This window comes from Glandiceps talaboti, chromosome 16, assembly GCF_964340395.1.
Source record: "Glandiceps talaboti chromosome 16, keGlaTala1.1, whole genome shotgun sequence".
Classification (NCBI taxonomy): Eukaryota; Metazoa; Hemichordata; class Enteropneusta; family Spengelidae; genus Glandiceps; species Glandiceps talaboti.
In genome coordinates, this window is record NC_135564.1 from 6,236,592 (window position 1) to 6,255,316 (window position 18,725).

General features: G+C 34.4%; 1 protein-coding gene across 1 annotated transcript; it reads right to left on the reverse strand.

The window, feature by feature from the left end:
• Positions 1-1,256: 1,256 nt before the first annotated feature.
• Positions 1,257-11,453, reverse strand: LOC144447727 (fatty-acid amide hydrolase 1-like). The gene is made up of 14 exons (XM_078137806.1): positions 11,235-11,453; positions 9,306-9,419; positions 8,916-8,972; positions 8,224-8,313; positions 7,498-7,631; positions 6,868-7,074; positions 6,490-6,655; positions 5,781-5,906; positions 4,951-5,051; positions 3,221-3,311; positions 2,560-2,643; positions 1,918-2,029; positions 1,628-1,773; positions 1,257-1,376 (listed from the first exon to the last, which is right to left on the reverse strand). Exons 1-14 carry the CDS (start codon positions 11,451-11,453, stop codon positions 1,257-1,259), a joined length of 1,767 nt encoding a protein of 588 aa, XP_077993932.1.
• Positions 11,454-18,725: the final 7,272 nt, after the last annotated feature.

Consider the following 18,725-nt stretch of genomic DNA (forward strand, 5'->3'; position numbering starts at 1 on the left):
ACACAATTACTATTAACCTATTGAATTGTGTCAGGCAACTGTGTAGTCTGTAAGGTACACCGTGATGGGGTGCCCACACACATCGGCCAACCCCTCTCACATCGGGTGAGAGGAAGCCGGTGAGGGTGGAACATCACAACGTATCTTACAGTCTAGCAACTGTGGTGCCTACCAGGAATTGGATTTGTGTACAGATATTAGTTTAAAAATAGCACCAATGGCATTGTAGCACAACTGTACAGTGTAAGTGTAGTTGTTTTTTAAATGTTTATCCACATGGCAATCCATTCTTGTTGTTAGTCATGCAATATGCACCATCATTTTACTGTTGGTAGGTGGTATCTTAGTTGCTGGGGTACTAATATATATATATATATATATATATATATATATATATATATATATATATATATATATATATATATATATATATATATATATATATATATATATATATATATATTAATCTTTTGAGTGTTTATCTACTTGCCTACCAATCCTTGTTGTTATTTTTGCAATACACATCACCATTTCAATGTTGCTATGGGTGTGGTCTAGTTGCTGGGCATGTGCCTTGTCTGGAACTGTAGCAATTACTGGAATTGTATCATTGCAAGTGTTCCCTCAATTATCATCATCATCATCATCATCATCATCATCACCACCAATCAATATCATTATCATTGTCTTCGCTGTCACTCTCATTCAGATGGTTGCCATCACCATTATCACCACCACCATGCACCGCCACCACCATGTACCACCACCACTACTACTACTAGTACTTCTACTACTATCACACCTTTATTCTCATTACTTCTACCAGGAAGAAATGACTAAGACCATCATAAAATTTAAATCAACATAAACTTTTATTGATTCTTTGCCTAGCTTCATTCATCTGCCTTAGGTTTGTGTTTGATGCAAGCTAGGACTATAGTATAAATGACCTATGATGGTAGAACCTACATCATCTTTACGTTGATCTATTTGTTTGTTAAAATTCATTCTCTGTCCACTAATACATCTATACAAATGCATTCTACTAATACAATGCAGTCATGTATCCATCCATACATGGAGTATATTGGGATTTGTTTATATTTAATATACATGTATACAAAACTTGTTAATTGTCAAATGTATTGAGAAATTTGCCACTCAGGTAGTTATAATATTTCTCAATGTTAGAAATGTCTTCTTTCCAATGAGAGACCATGTATCACATCGTAACATTGATAATGCTTTGGTCAACATCAGGTGTGATTATTTACAGCATTTTCAATGTCTTTCATGATACGCAGACACATCTCTTCTTGCCAGGGTAGAGTTATACACTGTACATTGACAGGTAAGCCAACTGAGTTCTTACAGGCCTGTAATCAATGCAAAGACAATCACTGTACATTTACAGGTATTAGCCAACCGAGTTCTTACAGGCCTGTAATCAATGCAAAGACAGTTATGGCACTATAGTTTGCGAAATCTTTTAGAAATACAATTGACCAGATGGCTTAAACATCATTACACTGATGCAAATGATGTTGACGAAAGCTACTAAATTATTGCCAACTAGAATCCTACGATCTCTAATAATTACAATTCCTAATGATTCTTATTAACATACCTCTTTTATCCATCTGTCAAACATGTCATTGTCAGGGTAACTATTTTGCAGTTCTGTTTCATCTTCTTCTGTTACCATAGTAACAGGTTGAGATCCAGCTGGGAAACTCATCACATTGCAAAGTGATACCCATGCCATTAAAATAGCTACAACAAAATATATGAAATTGGAGTATCAAAAACGGAATAATTAATGGAAATTGTATTAGAAATCTTTGGAAAATTCTGACAACGAATTACTCGAATAGTAGTGAGAAAAGAGAATTCTGAATAACCTTGAAGTCTACTCACGATAAAATCTGGCAGCATACAGTGAGTTTGTTGCTGTTACCATGGCAACTGGGGTGATCAATGCATCCAAACCACTTTTCTTCCACTCTTCAGTAAACTGTAGAGTGTAGTCCTGGAAGGAGAGGGGGAAGGAAACGGGGGGAGGAGGGGGGAAAGTGGAAAATTTAGTCCATATTAGCTGTCAGTCTACACACTATCAAGTTAAGCGTTTCCTTGAGTGTAGTTTGAGAGTGAGGGGAAGGGAAGGGGAGAATGAAAATTATGTCAGTCTTTGCTGTCTACACACTATCAAGTTAAGTGTTTCCTAGACATTTTTTAAAAATCTATCCTTCCTGGTAATGCTTTTGAAAAGTTTCAGTTAACAGTTTAATAACCTACCCATCACAATTGTATGAGATAAATGAACCCCCAGAGTTTGTCATTATTATTCAACCTTCTACTACCCAAGTAAGGCCAACAGTTGCAATTCTCCAGTTTCTTGAAGTAAATTTCAAATTTTGGTTATGCACACATGAAATGCACACATGAGTTTTTGGGAAGTTTTATGTTAAATAGCAGAACATAATAGTTACAGAAATTTGTATTTTAACCAACTTATAATCATCTAGACATGAAATCTGAAGAGACAGTAAGAAAACTAACTTCAATTTTTTGGTACAGTCTTTGTAAATCTTCAATATCATAACATCCCTTGGTTGTATTCATTATCACCTTCTCACGTTCTGACTGAAATAGACAAGTAAATAAATAATCATCTAGGAATTATAACAGTAGATGGAGTGTTTAGATGTAGAAACAGAGTATCAAGGAAGGTGAAAATTGGTAATAATCAGGATTTGAGTTATGGTTTTTCTACGTGTACAATACAGTGTACGTCAGGAGTTCTTTAGAGTCTAATAATGAGTGATTGTTCTATCAGTTAGTTATCTCATATTTCAAGATATTTTCTTTGTTCAACTTACAAATGACCTGTTAAAGGGCTATGTCACAACTTGTAGCTTAAAAGCCCTTTATGTTACCAGTAATTTTTCAGTCGAATCAAGAAAAATATTGCGAAACAATAATTTTATCTGCGCAAGTGTAATTCATAAAAAATGGGAAAAAATAGTGATTTTTGACATTTTGATTCATATTTCAAGCATCACAGAACCAACGACATACACGTGCATTGACATTACATATGACTGCTAAAGCCAATTTTATGTTCAAAATGTGTACAACTTGGCTTGCATGTCGTGTAATGCTTGGTATCATCTGTTTGAATTATGATATCACAAAATCTATAGAGTACAGTATACAATACCTGGAAAGGCCATCTCTTTATTCTCTGCAGCCAAGAGGGACTTCGTACCTTCCCCTGCTCAGTGATGAATCTATCAACAATTTCACCCTCCCTGATTGAAAAGAAAAAAGTGGCATATCATATTTACGAACATGATATAATAGCAATTATATTATACCAGTATATTGATGGCACAAATCGAGAGATCTGATTGGTCTAGACATCGAACTAGCGCAGCTAAAATGAGCAATAATGCACAGTTGGCACGCATCCAAAAGCCACCCCTGGGAATGGTATACCACTTGGTTTTGACCAGTGAACTCAATATATGCACTCGCTATCACTCGTGCATATATATTGTTCACTGGTCAAAACCTCTTGGTATACCATCCCGTGGGTTGGGGGGGGGGGGGGGGGGGGGGGGGGGTTATTGCTTAAATATTTTACACAATTCTGAGAGGCCTAAGATGACTAATGAGTTTAGTGTGAGCATTATATACATTTTAACATTGTCTAGGCCTTGAGATAGATGAAAAGTTCAATGTTGATGAAATATCTATAATTTACAGGTGGAATGCTTAAAACCATAGTGAAGAACTCATAAATTGTCTCCAAAAATGTGAATATTATTGATTTCAAACATACTCTAGAATTTCATGAGGTAATTATTATTATTAAAATTTGTTGCAGGATACATTCAAAAATACAAAAAACACCGACATAATACAACAATACATACATTTAAAAACTAAGTAAAAAAGGGTAGAAATAATTGACACTTGATAAATAAATTAATTTTGTAATATATCATAAAATCTTCACAGCTGAGGTATGGGTTTTATGGACCTAATAATGGCTAGTATATGGTGGCCCCTCCCAAAGTCACTGCCAGTCAGCTCTGTCACACAATCTTGGTCTGCAAACCCATATCTTAGTGATATTTACAACAGCCGACATCAGACCGTGTACAAATGGCGTGTCACACAATCTCTGTCTGCAAACCCATATCTTGGTGATATTTTCAACTGCCAACATCAGACCATGGACAAACGGAACCTGTTGCAAACAGGGAAAGTAAACAAATGAATTGGATTAATAACACTTGGCTCAGCATGGTGGCACAGCAGAGTCTTGTATTACATTTCATGGTTTGATAAGAACTTGCATGTACATGAATTGCTACGGGAACTTCAAATTTGTTTGTGAATGTGAACTATTATGTAAAGAGGCCATACAACTGTTCTTATCAAATGATGGAATGTTATACTTGTCTCTCCAACATGCTGTTCCAAGAATTATACTAATCCAATTCATTTGTTTACTTTCCCTGTTTGTAACAGGTTACATTCATCTACAGTTTGATGTCTGCAATTGAAAGAAAACAAAAAGTGTTTACTTTACATCTGGAGTGCATGCATTTTAAAATTTATTACCTTTAAAACCAATGAATTACAAACTGTATGTTGTGATAAAACCTGATGAGGATAAAAGATACTATTTAAATATTAAGCAGTGCATGAAGTTTTTAATAAATAAACTGATTTTTATACCTGTGACAAGATGGAAAATAGTGGTTTAGAACTACCATGTGAACAGTCCTATCAACTTGCAAGTACTTGTGTCACGATGTACACGATGTCAAAACCCCATAACATGTTCCTTTCGCCATTATGTGGTTTTGTTATACACGTAAACATCATGGCAATTTTTAGATATTGATATTTTCAATGATACAATATTTGAAATCTTACATCAAATCTATCTTTGATCTTCTCACGTCATTAAAAACTCTTGAAGCCAGCAACATGGGGTGTTCAGTACCATTAATTTTTGGTATCTTAAAGGGTACAAGCTAAAAAGAATATATATACATATGTGTGTTTAAAATCCACAAGAAAATCACACCAACAACTCACATACTTGTATTATCTTTAATGAATTATTTGAAGTCACAGATTAGGGTAATATTTCTATCTATCTCATGACTCAACCAACCTGATATTTAAGCAATCTGGTCCAATTGTTTTAAACATTCTTCGCTTTAAATGGAATTCAAAACAAATCACAACAACACTGACAGCAAAACAATCATTTTGTGTATCTTAGTAAAAAGTACTGTTTACTGCTGAAATTTGGGCCCTTCAATAAATCAAATGGTGACACCATAACTTTCTGACTTTTTAGTCTGACCAGGTGTTGCTTAGCTATGATGTTATTGACTTACAGTCTGACCAGGTGTTGCTTAGCTATGATGTTATTGACTTACAGTCTGACCAGGTGTTGCTTAGCTATGATGTTATTGACTTAGTCTGACCAGGTGTTGTTTAGCTATTAATATAATGATGCTATTGACTTACAGTCTGACTAGCATTTACCAGATGTTGTTTAGCTAGTAATATAATGATGTTATTGACTTACAGTCTGACCAGGTGTTGTTTGACTAATAATATAATGATGTTATTGACTTACAGTCTGACCAGGTGTTGTTTGACTAATAATATAATGATGTTATTGACTTACAGTGTGGCCAGCATTTTCCAGGTGTTGTTTAGCTAATAATATAATGATGTTGGTGACTTACAGTGTGGCCAGCATTTTCCAGGTGTTGTTTAGCTAATAATACAGCTCTTCTACAGGATGGCACTGGAGGAAACAAATCATCATCACAACAATAACCAATACACAGAGATTTGTTGGATGATAAGATCTGCAAATGAAATCAACTGTCAGAAGTGAACAATATGTTTTGATACTGAATGAAAGAGATAAAGTTGAAATAGCTAAAATGAATGAAAGTAATGGGGCTAGGTGCTATAGGCTAAGTCTGGAAGATGATAGCCTGTTTATGGATCTAGTGGCTGCTTCTCTCATACCGTACTTATAAACAACTAGAGTTGTAATGGTGTACCACTAGTGCCATAAGCAGACTAGAAAGTTAAAGGGGCATAAACTCAGTGTATACATATTTAGGCATATTTTTTGCATCATATTTATAAAGTACTTGCAGTATTTTATTTACTGAAGCACACATAGCCACCACTTTCAGTTAACTGAACTCAAACCTGGTATCAAGATATAACTCACAAACGATAATTTATCACACAGATATGTATAAAAAATGTTCGCATCAACATTAACATTATATCGGGATGTAGTTTTATTTAAGTATTTTCACATGAGTGAAAAGTTTATAAACTCAGCATGTGACACTTTAATGTCAAAAGAAAGTTTTTTTTCTTCATTTTTCAAACTCAGCTTGCGCCACTTTAAAGGTTTATGCTAATAATTACCTCATCATTAAAGGATAAAGGTGGTACTCTACTGTCAAGTTCAAACATTTCTGGAATTAATAAAGCTTTCATGAACAAGATAAGACTGTCAACATCTCTAGCCATAGGTCCAGGTGTTGAAGAGATTTCTTTCTTGAAAGGATAACCACCGATTAAACCTTTATCACTGAAATGACAATACATTTAGGATTCACTTCCAAGAAATTTGTTGACCCTGTGAGAAGAAATTTTCATTACCAAGTACGAACCCAGAATCAATGAACATTCATTCTCGCTAAGAGATCATAGTTTTCTAATATACACTGTATTATCCCCTAAATATCTATAATCATTCTAAATATATAAATCACTCCATTTTAATATCATTGTCTTCTATACCTGATTCTATTTCTTGTAGGCTTCAATCCATAGATTCCACAGAAATGTGGTGGAATGCGTACACTCCCACCAATATCCGTACCCACTCCAAGGATTGATCCATGACTTTTTATTAATGCTGCTTCTCCACCACTGGATCCACAAGGACAACGAGTTGGATCGGTTGGATGCCGGGATTCTCCATATATGGGATTGCTACATGAATAGCTAATGAGAAATACCCAAATAAGGAAAGTCTATATGAAAAGCTAATGAAAAATACCCAAATAAGGAAAGGCTACATGAATAGCTACTGAGAAATACCCAAGTAAGGAAAGGCTACATGAATAGCTAATGAAATATACCCAAATAAGGAAAGGCTACATGAATAACTAATAAGTAGTACCCAAATACGGAAAGGCTTAATGAATATTCATGAACAATACCCAAATAAGGACATGTAACATAGTTGAGAATCTTGTAAAATTTGCATAGATTTCCACACCATGTACTATAATTTTGGTTGAGAACCTTGGTAAATACCTGGGGAATTTGAGTTTACCTAGTATTTTAATTCCATTCTTTACAAAAAATACAATGACTGTGATCTACTTTGGTTATTAGATCATCCTTCATTCGTTTTATACTCACCTGCGACATAACTGTGGTGTATTGGTTTTCACAAATGGTATAGCACCTTGAAGTGTTAACACTTTAACAATGACATTGTCTTCTTGTGCTGGTTTATCTATATATTTACTTATGCCCTGTGTTGAATCATAGCCCTGTAAGAGTCAATTACATGATGTCACAGATATATGCTTAATAAATGAACTTCGTTTGTTGTAGGCCAAAACTCCTTCCACCTCCCCCTTAAAGAACGTTCAAAGTATAAGTCTGAGAGTGTGTATCATCAAAGTCAGCAAAATGATGATCATATTTGATAATATGGGTGTAGGTCACTACGTAATATACCGCCAAAGTTACGATGCATATTGTGAAATTTAACAAATATGGCTGCCATTCGGCCATATTTGATGCAGTCATAAAACAAAATGATGTGCATATGTCTCACATAGTATCATCATGCACAGATGGCACCCAATGTACAAGTCTCCTCCGGGCAGCATCCGTTGGGAACTAAAAAGCCCACTGAGGTGTGAAACTACAGTCAAAGATACAAGCCATTTTTCTGCTTGTTTACTATGTCCATAATCCAACCATTCAAATCATGTGATTATAAACAAACCTTAGTTATGCTCAAATACATGCCAGGATATAAACACCTACAAACTATGTAATAATAAACAAATAAGTGGAATTCACTGACCATATAGAAATACTGACAAAGTCATTTCATATACTGGAAGTACTTACAGCAATGTTCAGGTTGTCTTTAAAACTAACAGGAATTCCATGTAATAAACCTTTCTTTTCATCTTGACTGTCTAACAGTTTGGCTGCAGTCTGTAATGATACGACAAATAGGAAGAAGTGAAAGACAAAATACTGTGTATATACACACACACACACATACACACACACACATACACACACATACACACACACACAGACAGACACACACATACATACATACATACATACATACATACATACATACATACATACATACATACATGCATGCATGCATGCATGCATGCATACATACATGCATACATACATACATACATACATACATACATACATACATACATACATACACACACACAGAGGACAGGACAGTCAGATGGAGTGGCAGACACTCCACCATACCTATAGTACTACTGAACCTGACTGGTATATAGTTCAGTTGTTCCAAAAACCAATATTTTTAGACTCAATTTACATATCCCATAATAGTGTCCACCTGTCTTGCACAATTCTCCATCTAGATATATCCTACAAATGTAAACCTCCCCACATAGAATAACTTGCCAAATAGAACAATAGTTCTTAGTTTAAATTTGCACTGAAAAATGGCCTTTTCAACACAAAAATGGACAGCTATAAAGCAATCATTTTGAATTGTACAATTTCCCATGTATGTGTATGTGTACGTGTATAATTACCTCTGCGTCTGTTAATACTTCAGTTATACAGTTAAGATCTTCTGTGACTGACAAAGCCTAAAACAAACCAAATACTTAATACATTGTGGAACAAAAACACCTAGGGACAAATCAAATAACTGTTAAACTTTGTGAAATAGTATAAACACATGTCAAGTGCAATCGAACTTCTTTACAAGATTGCAAAGGTGAGTAAGTTAACTATATGATATTTTATCACCCAAAATTATAGAAAAGTTGGCCAATACATATGTACTAAAGGCAGAAATAAGTCTGACCAGACTTTATGTTTAAGTAACCATAACACTAAGTCTTACAGATGAACATTTTAGTCTCTGTATAAAGTACATTTGAAATCAGAGTTTGACAGTAATCAAACTGTAAACCTACCTTGGCTTGGAAAGCTTGTAATACTTCCACAGCAGAATACTTGCCTGATTGAATGGCAGTAACTAATTCTGATAAGGGTGTATTTACAATGGTTTGACGACACTCAAGAACTTTCTGCAAAAACAAACATATGTTGGCATTGTACAATACATTTGTGATTTGATCTACCATTAATATAAGTCTATATTATATTACAATGTGTATTTTTTAAGGACTAGTTGTTATTTTGGTGTTTTAGCTGAGTTTTGATAACCTTGCTGGTTATTAAGAAATGGAAATCAGAGTCTGGTAGTCCTTGTAAATGTATGTCTTATGTTTACTACCAAGACAAGGTGACTATAGTGTTTTAATTACTACCAAACTAAGGTGACTATAGAGTTTTAATTACTACCAAGCTAAGGTGACTATAGAATTTCAATTACTACCAAACTAAGGTGACTATAGAGTTCAATTACTACCAAACTAAGGTGACTATAGAGTTCAATTACTACCAAACTAAGGTAACTATAGTGTTTCAATTAGGCAGCACCATGTTTTCTACATCTCATACAAATTACAGACAGAGATAGCATGCCAACATATAAAGAGATACATTTTATATCACTGTCAACATCACTACTGGGGGGTGGGGGAGACACATGGATGATCCAAACGCAAAACTGTTTATTTGTGTTTACAGTGAGATAAAATGTAACATTTCACATGTGTGCTATCGGTGCCTGTGTTTTGTTTGTGTAATTAGAACAAAAAAAAAACGGTACCATTACAAGGAAATTTAAAAAATATTCAACCTACATTTGTACTTGAGGTAATTATGTATCTCACAAAACAGCTGAAGAAGTCTTAGTGATGCAGCCAAAATATAAATATATTACTAGGTAAATAAGTTAAGTGCTGAGAAACTTGACAAAATGTGACAAAAGTCAAGATTTTAGAATGGGTTTACTTAATACATGTATATCTCATGTGCTGTCATTTAAAACTTTACCTACACCCTTTGCTTGAATTGTTTCATCTATTTCCTGTGTTGGTCTATCATTTGCAAGGCTGACTAGCCCCACTGATTGGTGATGTCATTACATTATACAGATGTGCTATCTCACTTGATTTTGACCTTGGTAGCTATGGCGACCATGCAATCTTTGACATTTTGGATTACTGTACAACAATGTCTGACAGAATCTGAAGAACTTTGTACAATCAGAATTAAATCTCACACTGATTATTGGATCATACCATTGTACCAATGGAGGGGTTAAAACAAATAAATCGATATCACTATATACTCTAATATGTGATTTGTAAGAGTTGAAATTGGGGTGACTCGATGAAAATAGGACAAGTTGAAATTCGGGGGGGGGGGGGGGGGGCGGCTATTCCCCTTATTTGAGTATACATATATGTGCCGCCCTTTTGGGGGGTGTTTTCTAGCCCTTTGGTCTCAAATGGGGTCTGGGTTTTTTTAGCTGAAGAGTCTAAAACAGGGGCCACTTTGCATTATTTTCGATTTTGCTTGGTCTCAATATGGTCCATTGTTCTTTACCAAATCATAATTAATTGCCCAAAAATGTTGCCTCCTAAGGAAAATGTATTTAGGTCTAACCTTTGATCTTTTTAAAAACCTGTACTGGTCTAATTGATTTTTGGTCAAAGTGTGTCTAAAATGGGGCCTGGAGGTTCCAGCGCTGGCCACACACCCCTACCAGAGCTGGCCACTGGTACCCGCACTGGTACTGCCCAGGGAAATTCAATGTGGCGAGCTGAAAATGGGGCGTGTTGAAATGGGATGTACTGGACAATTATTTTTTTTCCATAAAAGATAGTGGAAATATATTCAAGTCAAACCATTATTATATATCGCCTGTAGACGAGGAAAATAACAATCTAAGAAATACTATGAATGTATCTACCTAGTGTAAATATTCTTACCTCATCTGTAGTATGCAACTTTTCTGAAAGATCCCTTCTAATTCTTTCCACCTCTGCTTTCTTTTTCGCTATTTTCGTCCCAGCATTTTGCAATCTAAAACGTGATCGAACTTTCTGAATGCCCCACCAAATACTATACACTGTTACACCGATGGCTACAGTTTTTTTGGCAGTCGTTTCATGCCATGATTCATGCCACATCACACGAAGGTCTTCCATTGCCAATGGTCATGACTTCATCTTGAGATGCTTTGATAAAGTGACCTCTGACCCTATTCTCATTTGTACACCGCCCTCACACAAATAATGCAGTATGGACTTTTGTTTTTATAAAGTTTTTACTCATTACTATGGCTGCAGATACATATATCTGTGTATCATAACATGTATACACTAACTTTTAGACCACAGGGATCAACAATTGTTAAGATCAATAAATAATCTAAGACATTAAGAAACATTAAATCTAGAAAAAATAAGAAACTTTCAAGAGATATACAGTCTGTAACTCCACATCTATGGTTGTTAAGTTTGTTTCATATTTAAATGTATTAATGGTATTCCATTTTGGACGATGCAGTAAAGAGGCCTGTGGTTTATGAAGTTGAATTTATCAAATATGTTAAATTATGTGAGGAAACTGGTAAACTTCCCACTAGAAATTCATATTTGATATAATAATGACAACATAAGATAATTTTATTATAACCAATAATTTCACAAAACACATACTTTCACTCAAGTTCCTCTTTGATTTTATTCATATTTGCTTCCAAATAAGTTTTAGTGTGTATTTCATATCTGTATTGGGATTATGTTGATAACTTACATGCAAGTTGAAAGCGGGGCATTAGTAAAATACTATGTAACTTAAATTTCATACTATACAACAGAATTAAACCAAACACCACTATTAGCCCATTTCAAGCTGTGTAAAACTACCCACTAGCAATGGGTTTCTTTGTTTATCAGTGTAATGTTTCACTCCATAGTGTTTAATTGTAAGCAACTTATTGATAAGGGCAAGGCTGGCTAGGTACTAGACATATTACATTACACACACACACACACACACACACACACACACACACACACACACACACACACACACACACACACACACACACACACACACACACATATGCAGTAAACTAACAACTTCACTGACAGCTAGCTGTGATCTCAATGCATGTTGTGTTATGTGTGGTTGTGCAGAGATGATAGTGAGATTTACCAGTTTGTATTTATAGTGATTAATGACAACAGACTTCAATTATTTTTACCAGAGGACCTCATCACAAAAGGGTTGTTTTAGCACAGACTGTGACAGTATAACACAGGGAAGTTTGAAAGAATGTTGTTGTAATTTACCGTTGATATTACCTTGTATGTCTTACAATGCACTCAGTTCATATAATTTCTTACACTGTTGTAATACATGTAGTGGGTACATAACTCATATGAGACACATACAAACATACACAATACAGAATAAGAAGTATAAGTTAATTTAAAAATAAATTATTACTTTACTTTACTTTACTTTCAAAGTCCTTTACAATCTCTTTGCTTTGAATCCATTTTCACACATTCCCTGCATTTCTATGGAAACACAAAGTCAGTATACAGCATCGTAGAAGAGACTTGAGATACGTAGATGATATGAATTTCATAGATCCAAGAAACTAACCTATGTTATAACACATCATTTGCATACAACCTTCAGTGATTTGCTAAGACCATATCACATGGTATGGACTAGTGACCCATAGTGACCTCACTTTGCATACAGAGGGCATTATTCTTTTCATTTTCCCAAGGGCACTATTACAGTAGCACATGGTTTGATTTTCTTTGGTTCTGGAAAGAATATGAGCCTGAGAAGGCAATGTGTTATACTTATTGCATGGCCTTATTTGAGCATTAGTAGATGTTATATTACCTCTCATGCTGTTATGTAGCAACTTTTCCCCTCAACTTTCAGCATAACAGCTCTCCAGTAGTCGACAATTACTAGTGCCCACATATCCTGGCAATAAGTGTATACAATTGCAAGTACTCTCATACAATACTAGATGTCAAAACTAGTGCAAGATTTTCAAAAATCTACCACACAGTTCTCAAACTGTGTTTATTATGCTCTGTTGCTACATTAACATCTTGACCAAGTTAAAACAAATCTTTGGCTTGGACATCATCAAAATATTGGTAAAGAGTGCCAACCCTCAGACAAGCACTAATTGTGATATTGTCCTCGTTGTCATGCATTATTATTTAAATAAAACAATTATTCTCAACATATCTAACTACACTTGTCTCTAAAGATCCTGTACCTGCAAATTGAATATACACAAAGTATTACAGTTCACAGTAATGTTGGACTTGAAATACATTAATACTTTTGATATACTCTTCTTCATTACTCATGTCAGAACACTTTATTTTTTAGCTTTTGATGAACAATCTTCTTCTATTCTTTTTTCCCCTTTTTTCAGTGTTTTAGTTCCACAATATCAGGAGTTTTTTATCCGTGGTTTTTAATTTTTTTTTTTTGAAGATGACATAATTTTGAACTTTTTGTGTTTCCCATGCTTTTCTTGCACTATGCTGTATTGTTGTAAATTATTGTTATTATTATCTACACATACACTCATCAATGACTAGTAATCTACATATAGTACAAACACTTTCCCAGAATAAATTCAGAATATACACTATGATATATCAAACATCTTATATGTCTGAGACTCTATACACACTGTAAATGCCAGGTCATAAAATTCAGAGTAAAAATGATAATTTCAGATGAAATAATAGTACTTTGGTTTGTGTATTAAAGTATGGTTATAATATTCCACTTACAAGAATTAAAAGGATATTAATACATGTATATCACATTTAACCTGTTTTTGATTCAACATGTGTTTTGCTCACTTATGGGAGGTATTCATTTTAAATCTAGTCTGTTTGTACCTAAATCTACTACACTTGTGAAATGTAAATGTCAAAGTTTGATTCTCTTAAACATCTATTTAGATATATGGGTAGTTATTCTGAAGATATTTGAAGAGTTTTCCATTTTCCAATAGTATGAAATACAGCCTTGTATGGAAATTTTGAGCAAAACAATTTTTTTCCCTTCTAAATCTACCCACAAACCTACCCATACAGGGATAGCAAACAAAGAATTTAACTGGTGGAACCTAAAGTGAAACAATCAAATTTCATTTTGATTCTACAGATGGGCTGATCTCTGCATACTTGTACATTTCAGTCCATATGTGGCATTGTTTAGCTTTAACATAAAATACATTACTAGACTCTCTTACAGTCCTCGGAGCTTCGCATCACTAAAATTTGGGTTGTTTTGTATGTACCGATATCTACTGCATAATTGTACTTGAATATCCTTGTATCGTATGCCCTCATCTCTCACACAGGAATAACGTTTCATTGATGTGTTAAGGCGAAGCATTAACAAGGAGCATCACATTAACACATCAATGAATGGTTAGAGCTATGAGGGTGCACAGCACAAGGACATTCAAGTGCAATCATGCAGTAGATATCGTACATACAAAACAAACTAAATTTTATCAATGCAAAGCTCCGAGGACTGTAAGAGAGTCTAATACATTACACAACATTGAGTGCTAAGGACAAGTAAGAAAGGTAAACATGTTTATAGTGTGTAAATAAATTAAAAACAACAATATGCTTACACTTGAGCATACATTTGCTATAATACTGTAAAACAAACAAACACACAAACAAAGGTATATACAAATATTATGCAAAATAATACAAAATGCAAAATAACATATCATAACTCAACTTAATATCTTTGATGTACATGTATATTTTACAACAAAACAACACACTACAACACACCTACTCTGTGATTTGGGTTAAAGGTCATTGACAAAATGCTAATATCGACAAATATCATAACTTGGTGTACAGTTGTAATAACATGACATCATGGCTACACTGGTGTGATATGGGGTGCAAGGGTCATTGACAAGGACAGCAATTTTTTTCTACAAACATAGTGTTAACCTGTTGCTATGGTCAGGAATGCGGTTGCTATGATTTTAAATGTTTTGATATTTTCTATTCATAATAGACACCCAAGGAACATAAAATATATCTGCAATGCATTTTGCAGTTGGAAATCTTATGACAAAAATTAAGAATTTTAACCAAATTTGCATACTGATCATCTTGCATTGAATATCATTCTTCTCATTTAAAGGTATTTAATATAAATTCCCTACACTGACAAGTACATGGTTATTTGGACTAGCTGTTTTTGACATGACATCTTTTGCCGGAACTCACGTTATTTATCTGTATATCATCTCTCTTGGCAAATTCTTCACAGACAGATCTAGGTTTGGAAACACCCCCCATCCCCACCAAAATTTAGTACTACTACTTGAATTTATGTTTTTGACTGAATTTTATATTATTTATTTCTAATTTGCATATCAGTATTGGGATCATCTTGTCTTATATATTTATTTTCTCTAGACACTCCTAGAAACATCCCAAGCAAATTACACTATTTAGTCCTTGTGATATGATCTATACCTTAATATCTGATGATTAATACATGACAATTAATGCATCATCACCATCATATGTATATGTCAACATTATGTAAATAAAAGTTATATAGTTGCAATAGTACAACACAACGTCCTGAGTCTCACTGAATATAACATGGTGTCAGAAGTTCTGATTTCTGCATAAAATCTGTTCAGAATTCATTAAAAGTAGTGAAAATTTAACAGATATCAACGTGAAAAGTGGCCACTGCTGGGAAACTTCAGAGAAGTAAGGACTCTACCAGAAAATCTACACTCCAAATTCCAGTCACATAGCCACACCCTAAAATCACAGTTGAAGTGCAGTGAGCAAAGAATCCCACAGGAAGCTCAACGAGTAGGTTTCATTCAAATTCTTGACTCAAAATGGCAAGTAACAACTTCAAACAACCAAACAAAATGATGATGAGAGACAATACACTTATGATTTACTAAACATTGCTCGACCAATATAATCCATAATTATCCAATTTGATCAATAATACCAACACATTACGATACATTGTCTCACTCAAAAAAGGAGAGTTGTAATGATAGGATCTATACATTAATATCTAATGAATTATACATGAGATTATTTAACAATGCATCATCACCATCATATGTATATGTCAATATTTTGTAAATAAAAGTTATTTAGTTGCAATAGTACAATAGTACAATAGTACGTCCTGAGACTCACTGACTATAACAGTCCTAATTTGCATATCAACAATGGAATCATCTATCCTGACCATTTTCAAATATTCCCGCCACATTTTACATAAAATGTTTCATTTAGACAGTAACATCCCCAACAAAATTTAAAACACTGTAATTTGTGATTCTGCTAAAAGTTTTTAAACCAAAAATTTGCATATCAATGATGTCTTGTCTTGGACAGTTTTCATCTAGATATCACTACAACAATGTCTGTTATATTTTTACACACACACACACACACACACACACACACACACACACACACAGTGACACACACACACAGACACAGACACACACAGTGACACACACACACACACAGACACAGACACACACACACACAGACAGACACACACACACAGACACACACACACACACACAGACAGACAGACAGACAGACAGACAGACACACACACATACACACAGACACATACACATACACATACACACATACACACACATACACACACACATACATACACACACACATACATACATACATACATACATACATACATACATACATACATACATACATACATACATACATACATACATACATACATACATACATACACACACTTGACTCCATGGTAAAGTTGAAAACATCCAGGCATAATGGTACAACTATTGATAGAGAGAGAGAGACAATCAGCAGGTATTCAATGACACAACCAGAAATAACAACTCCTAACTTCTTAATAACCATGTAGTATATATGTCCCTTGTCACAATCTGTAAGAGGTAATATCAGGTATACAAAGAAAGCCAGAAATAAACATTCTTAGCATAATTACTAACTATGGAACATATATCACCTGTCAATATGTGTAGTAATTGGCTATATAAGATCTGAAAGCTGTGTGAGTACACTTTTGGATGTTACCAGTGACTTATACTTATACTGAAACACCACACAATCATGAATGTTTATACTTGTTCAATATCAAAACTGTAAAATTTGTAAATGAAATATTTCACCATGTGCTATTCTTAATACTCTTGTCCTGAAAAGCTGATATCTGTGCATAACCACAAGCGTTTTTCTATTGTACTGACATCACAACTTTCATTGCTGGGTTTATAATAACATTCAAGTTATTGTACACATCAAAATCAAGTGAGTATGTTTGACCATCATCGAATGTACATGTAATACAATCTGCTGAGTTCACCTCGGTCAATTCCAACATTTGAGACTTCACACTTTCAAGGAATTTCTTATCTGCCATTAAAATCACAGTAACCTGTATCGATCTCTTAATACTACATTTAAGAAATACCTTGATCATTGCTACCATATTTGTACTATCTTCGTCAGAGGCAGTGTGATGTACTTTAAGTGTAAGCTGTTTTAACATAGTGTTGTATTCCAAGGCTTGCACCAAACCATTAGAATCCACTTGACAACCACCAAATGTTAATTTTAGGGATTCCAAATATCGACTTCTTTGTATGACATCAATAGCAACTGACTGAGTAGTATGATCTATATTTAATGCACAACAAGTGACCGTCTTACTACTGTTCAGGACATCTACAATTCTATTTGATTCGTCAGCTACCTCATTTGGAAACACCACGACATCACCCGAAAGACTGATATCGGTTAACAATGGACTTGATGATTTTATAGCAGACGTAATAGAATCCCTGTACAATACTTTACACTTCACAGAGGGCAACTTTAGATCCAAAGAGAGTCTGCTGGTCTGCTGACAATTCTCAATAAACTGACCTATTTGATAACAAAATCTTGGTAAAGCAGTCGTCCTTTTACATCTTCTACAAAGCTCATCGTCGTCTTCTGTGATTTTTATACCGTCAATAAACTGTACACATATAAATACCTTACTTGGTCCACTATGTGTCAGCAAATTGATTGGACAGATCAAGTTGATATGACTTTGACGTTTACATAGAAAGTATGGTGAAATGTACTCAAATGTATCCAGGAATCGATTCTCACTGACACTCACGAATAAATCTTTCACAACCTTTCTATACTCATCTTTCCTATATGCACAGCGATTCCCAACTATCAAGTGCTTCAACTGACATCCTGTTTTGATGGCATCTGATAGAGATTTTATAGATCTTATATCACTGGTATGACATTCTAATGTTGTTACACACAAGCTGTTATCAGCAAACTTCCTACTAATCATTGAACAGTGCTCGT

Excerpts from the sequence above, each read along its gene's own strand:
- LOC144447727 (XM_078137806.1), bottom strand. The coding sequence starts at position 11,453 with ATGGAAGACCTTCGTGTGATGTGGCATGAATCATGGCATGAAACGACT. Across the intron at positions 6,656-6,867 it reads CCTACAAGAAATAGAATCAG|TGATAAAGGTTTAATCGGTG; the intron begins GTATAGAAGACA and ends TTGTCATTTCAG. Across the intron at positions 5,907-6,489 it reads CTTTATCCTTTAATGATGAG|ATCTTATCATCCAACAAATC; the intron begins GTAATTATTAGC and ends TTTCATTTGCAG.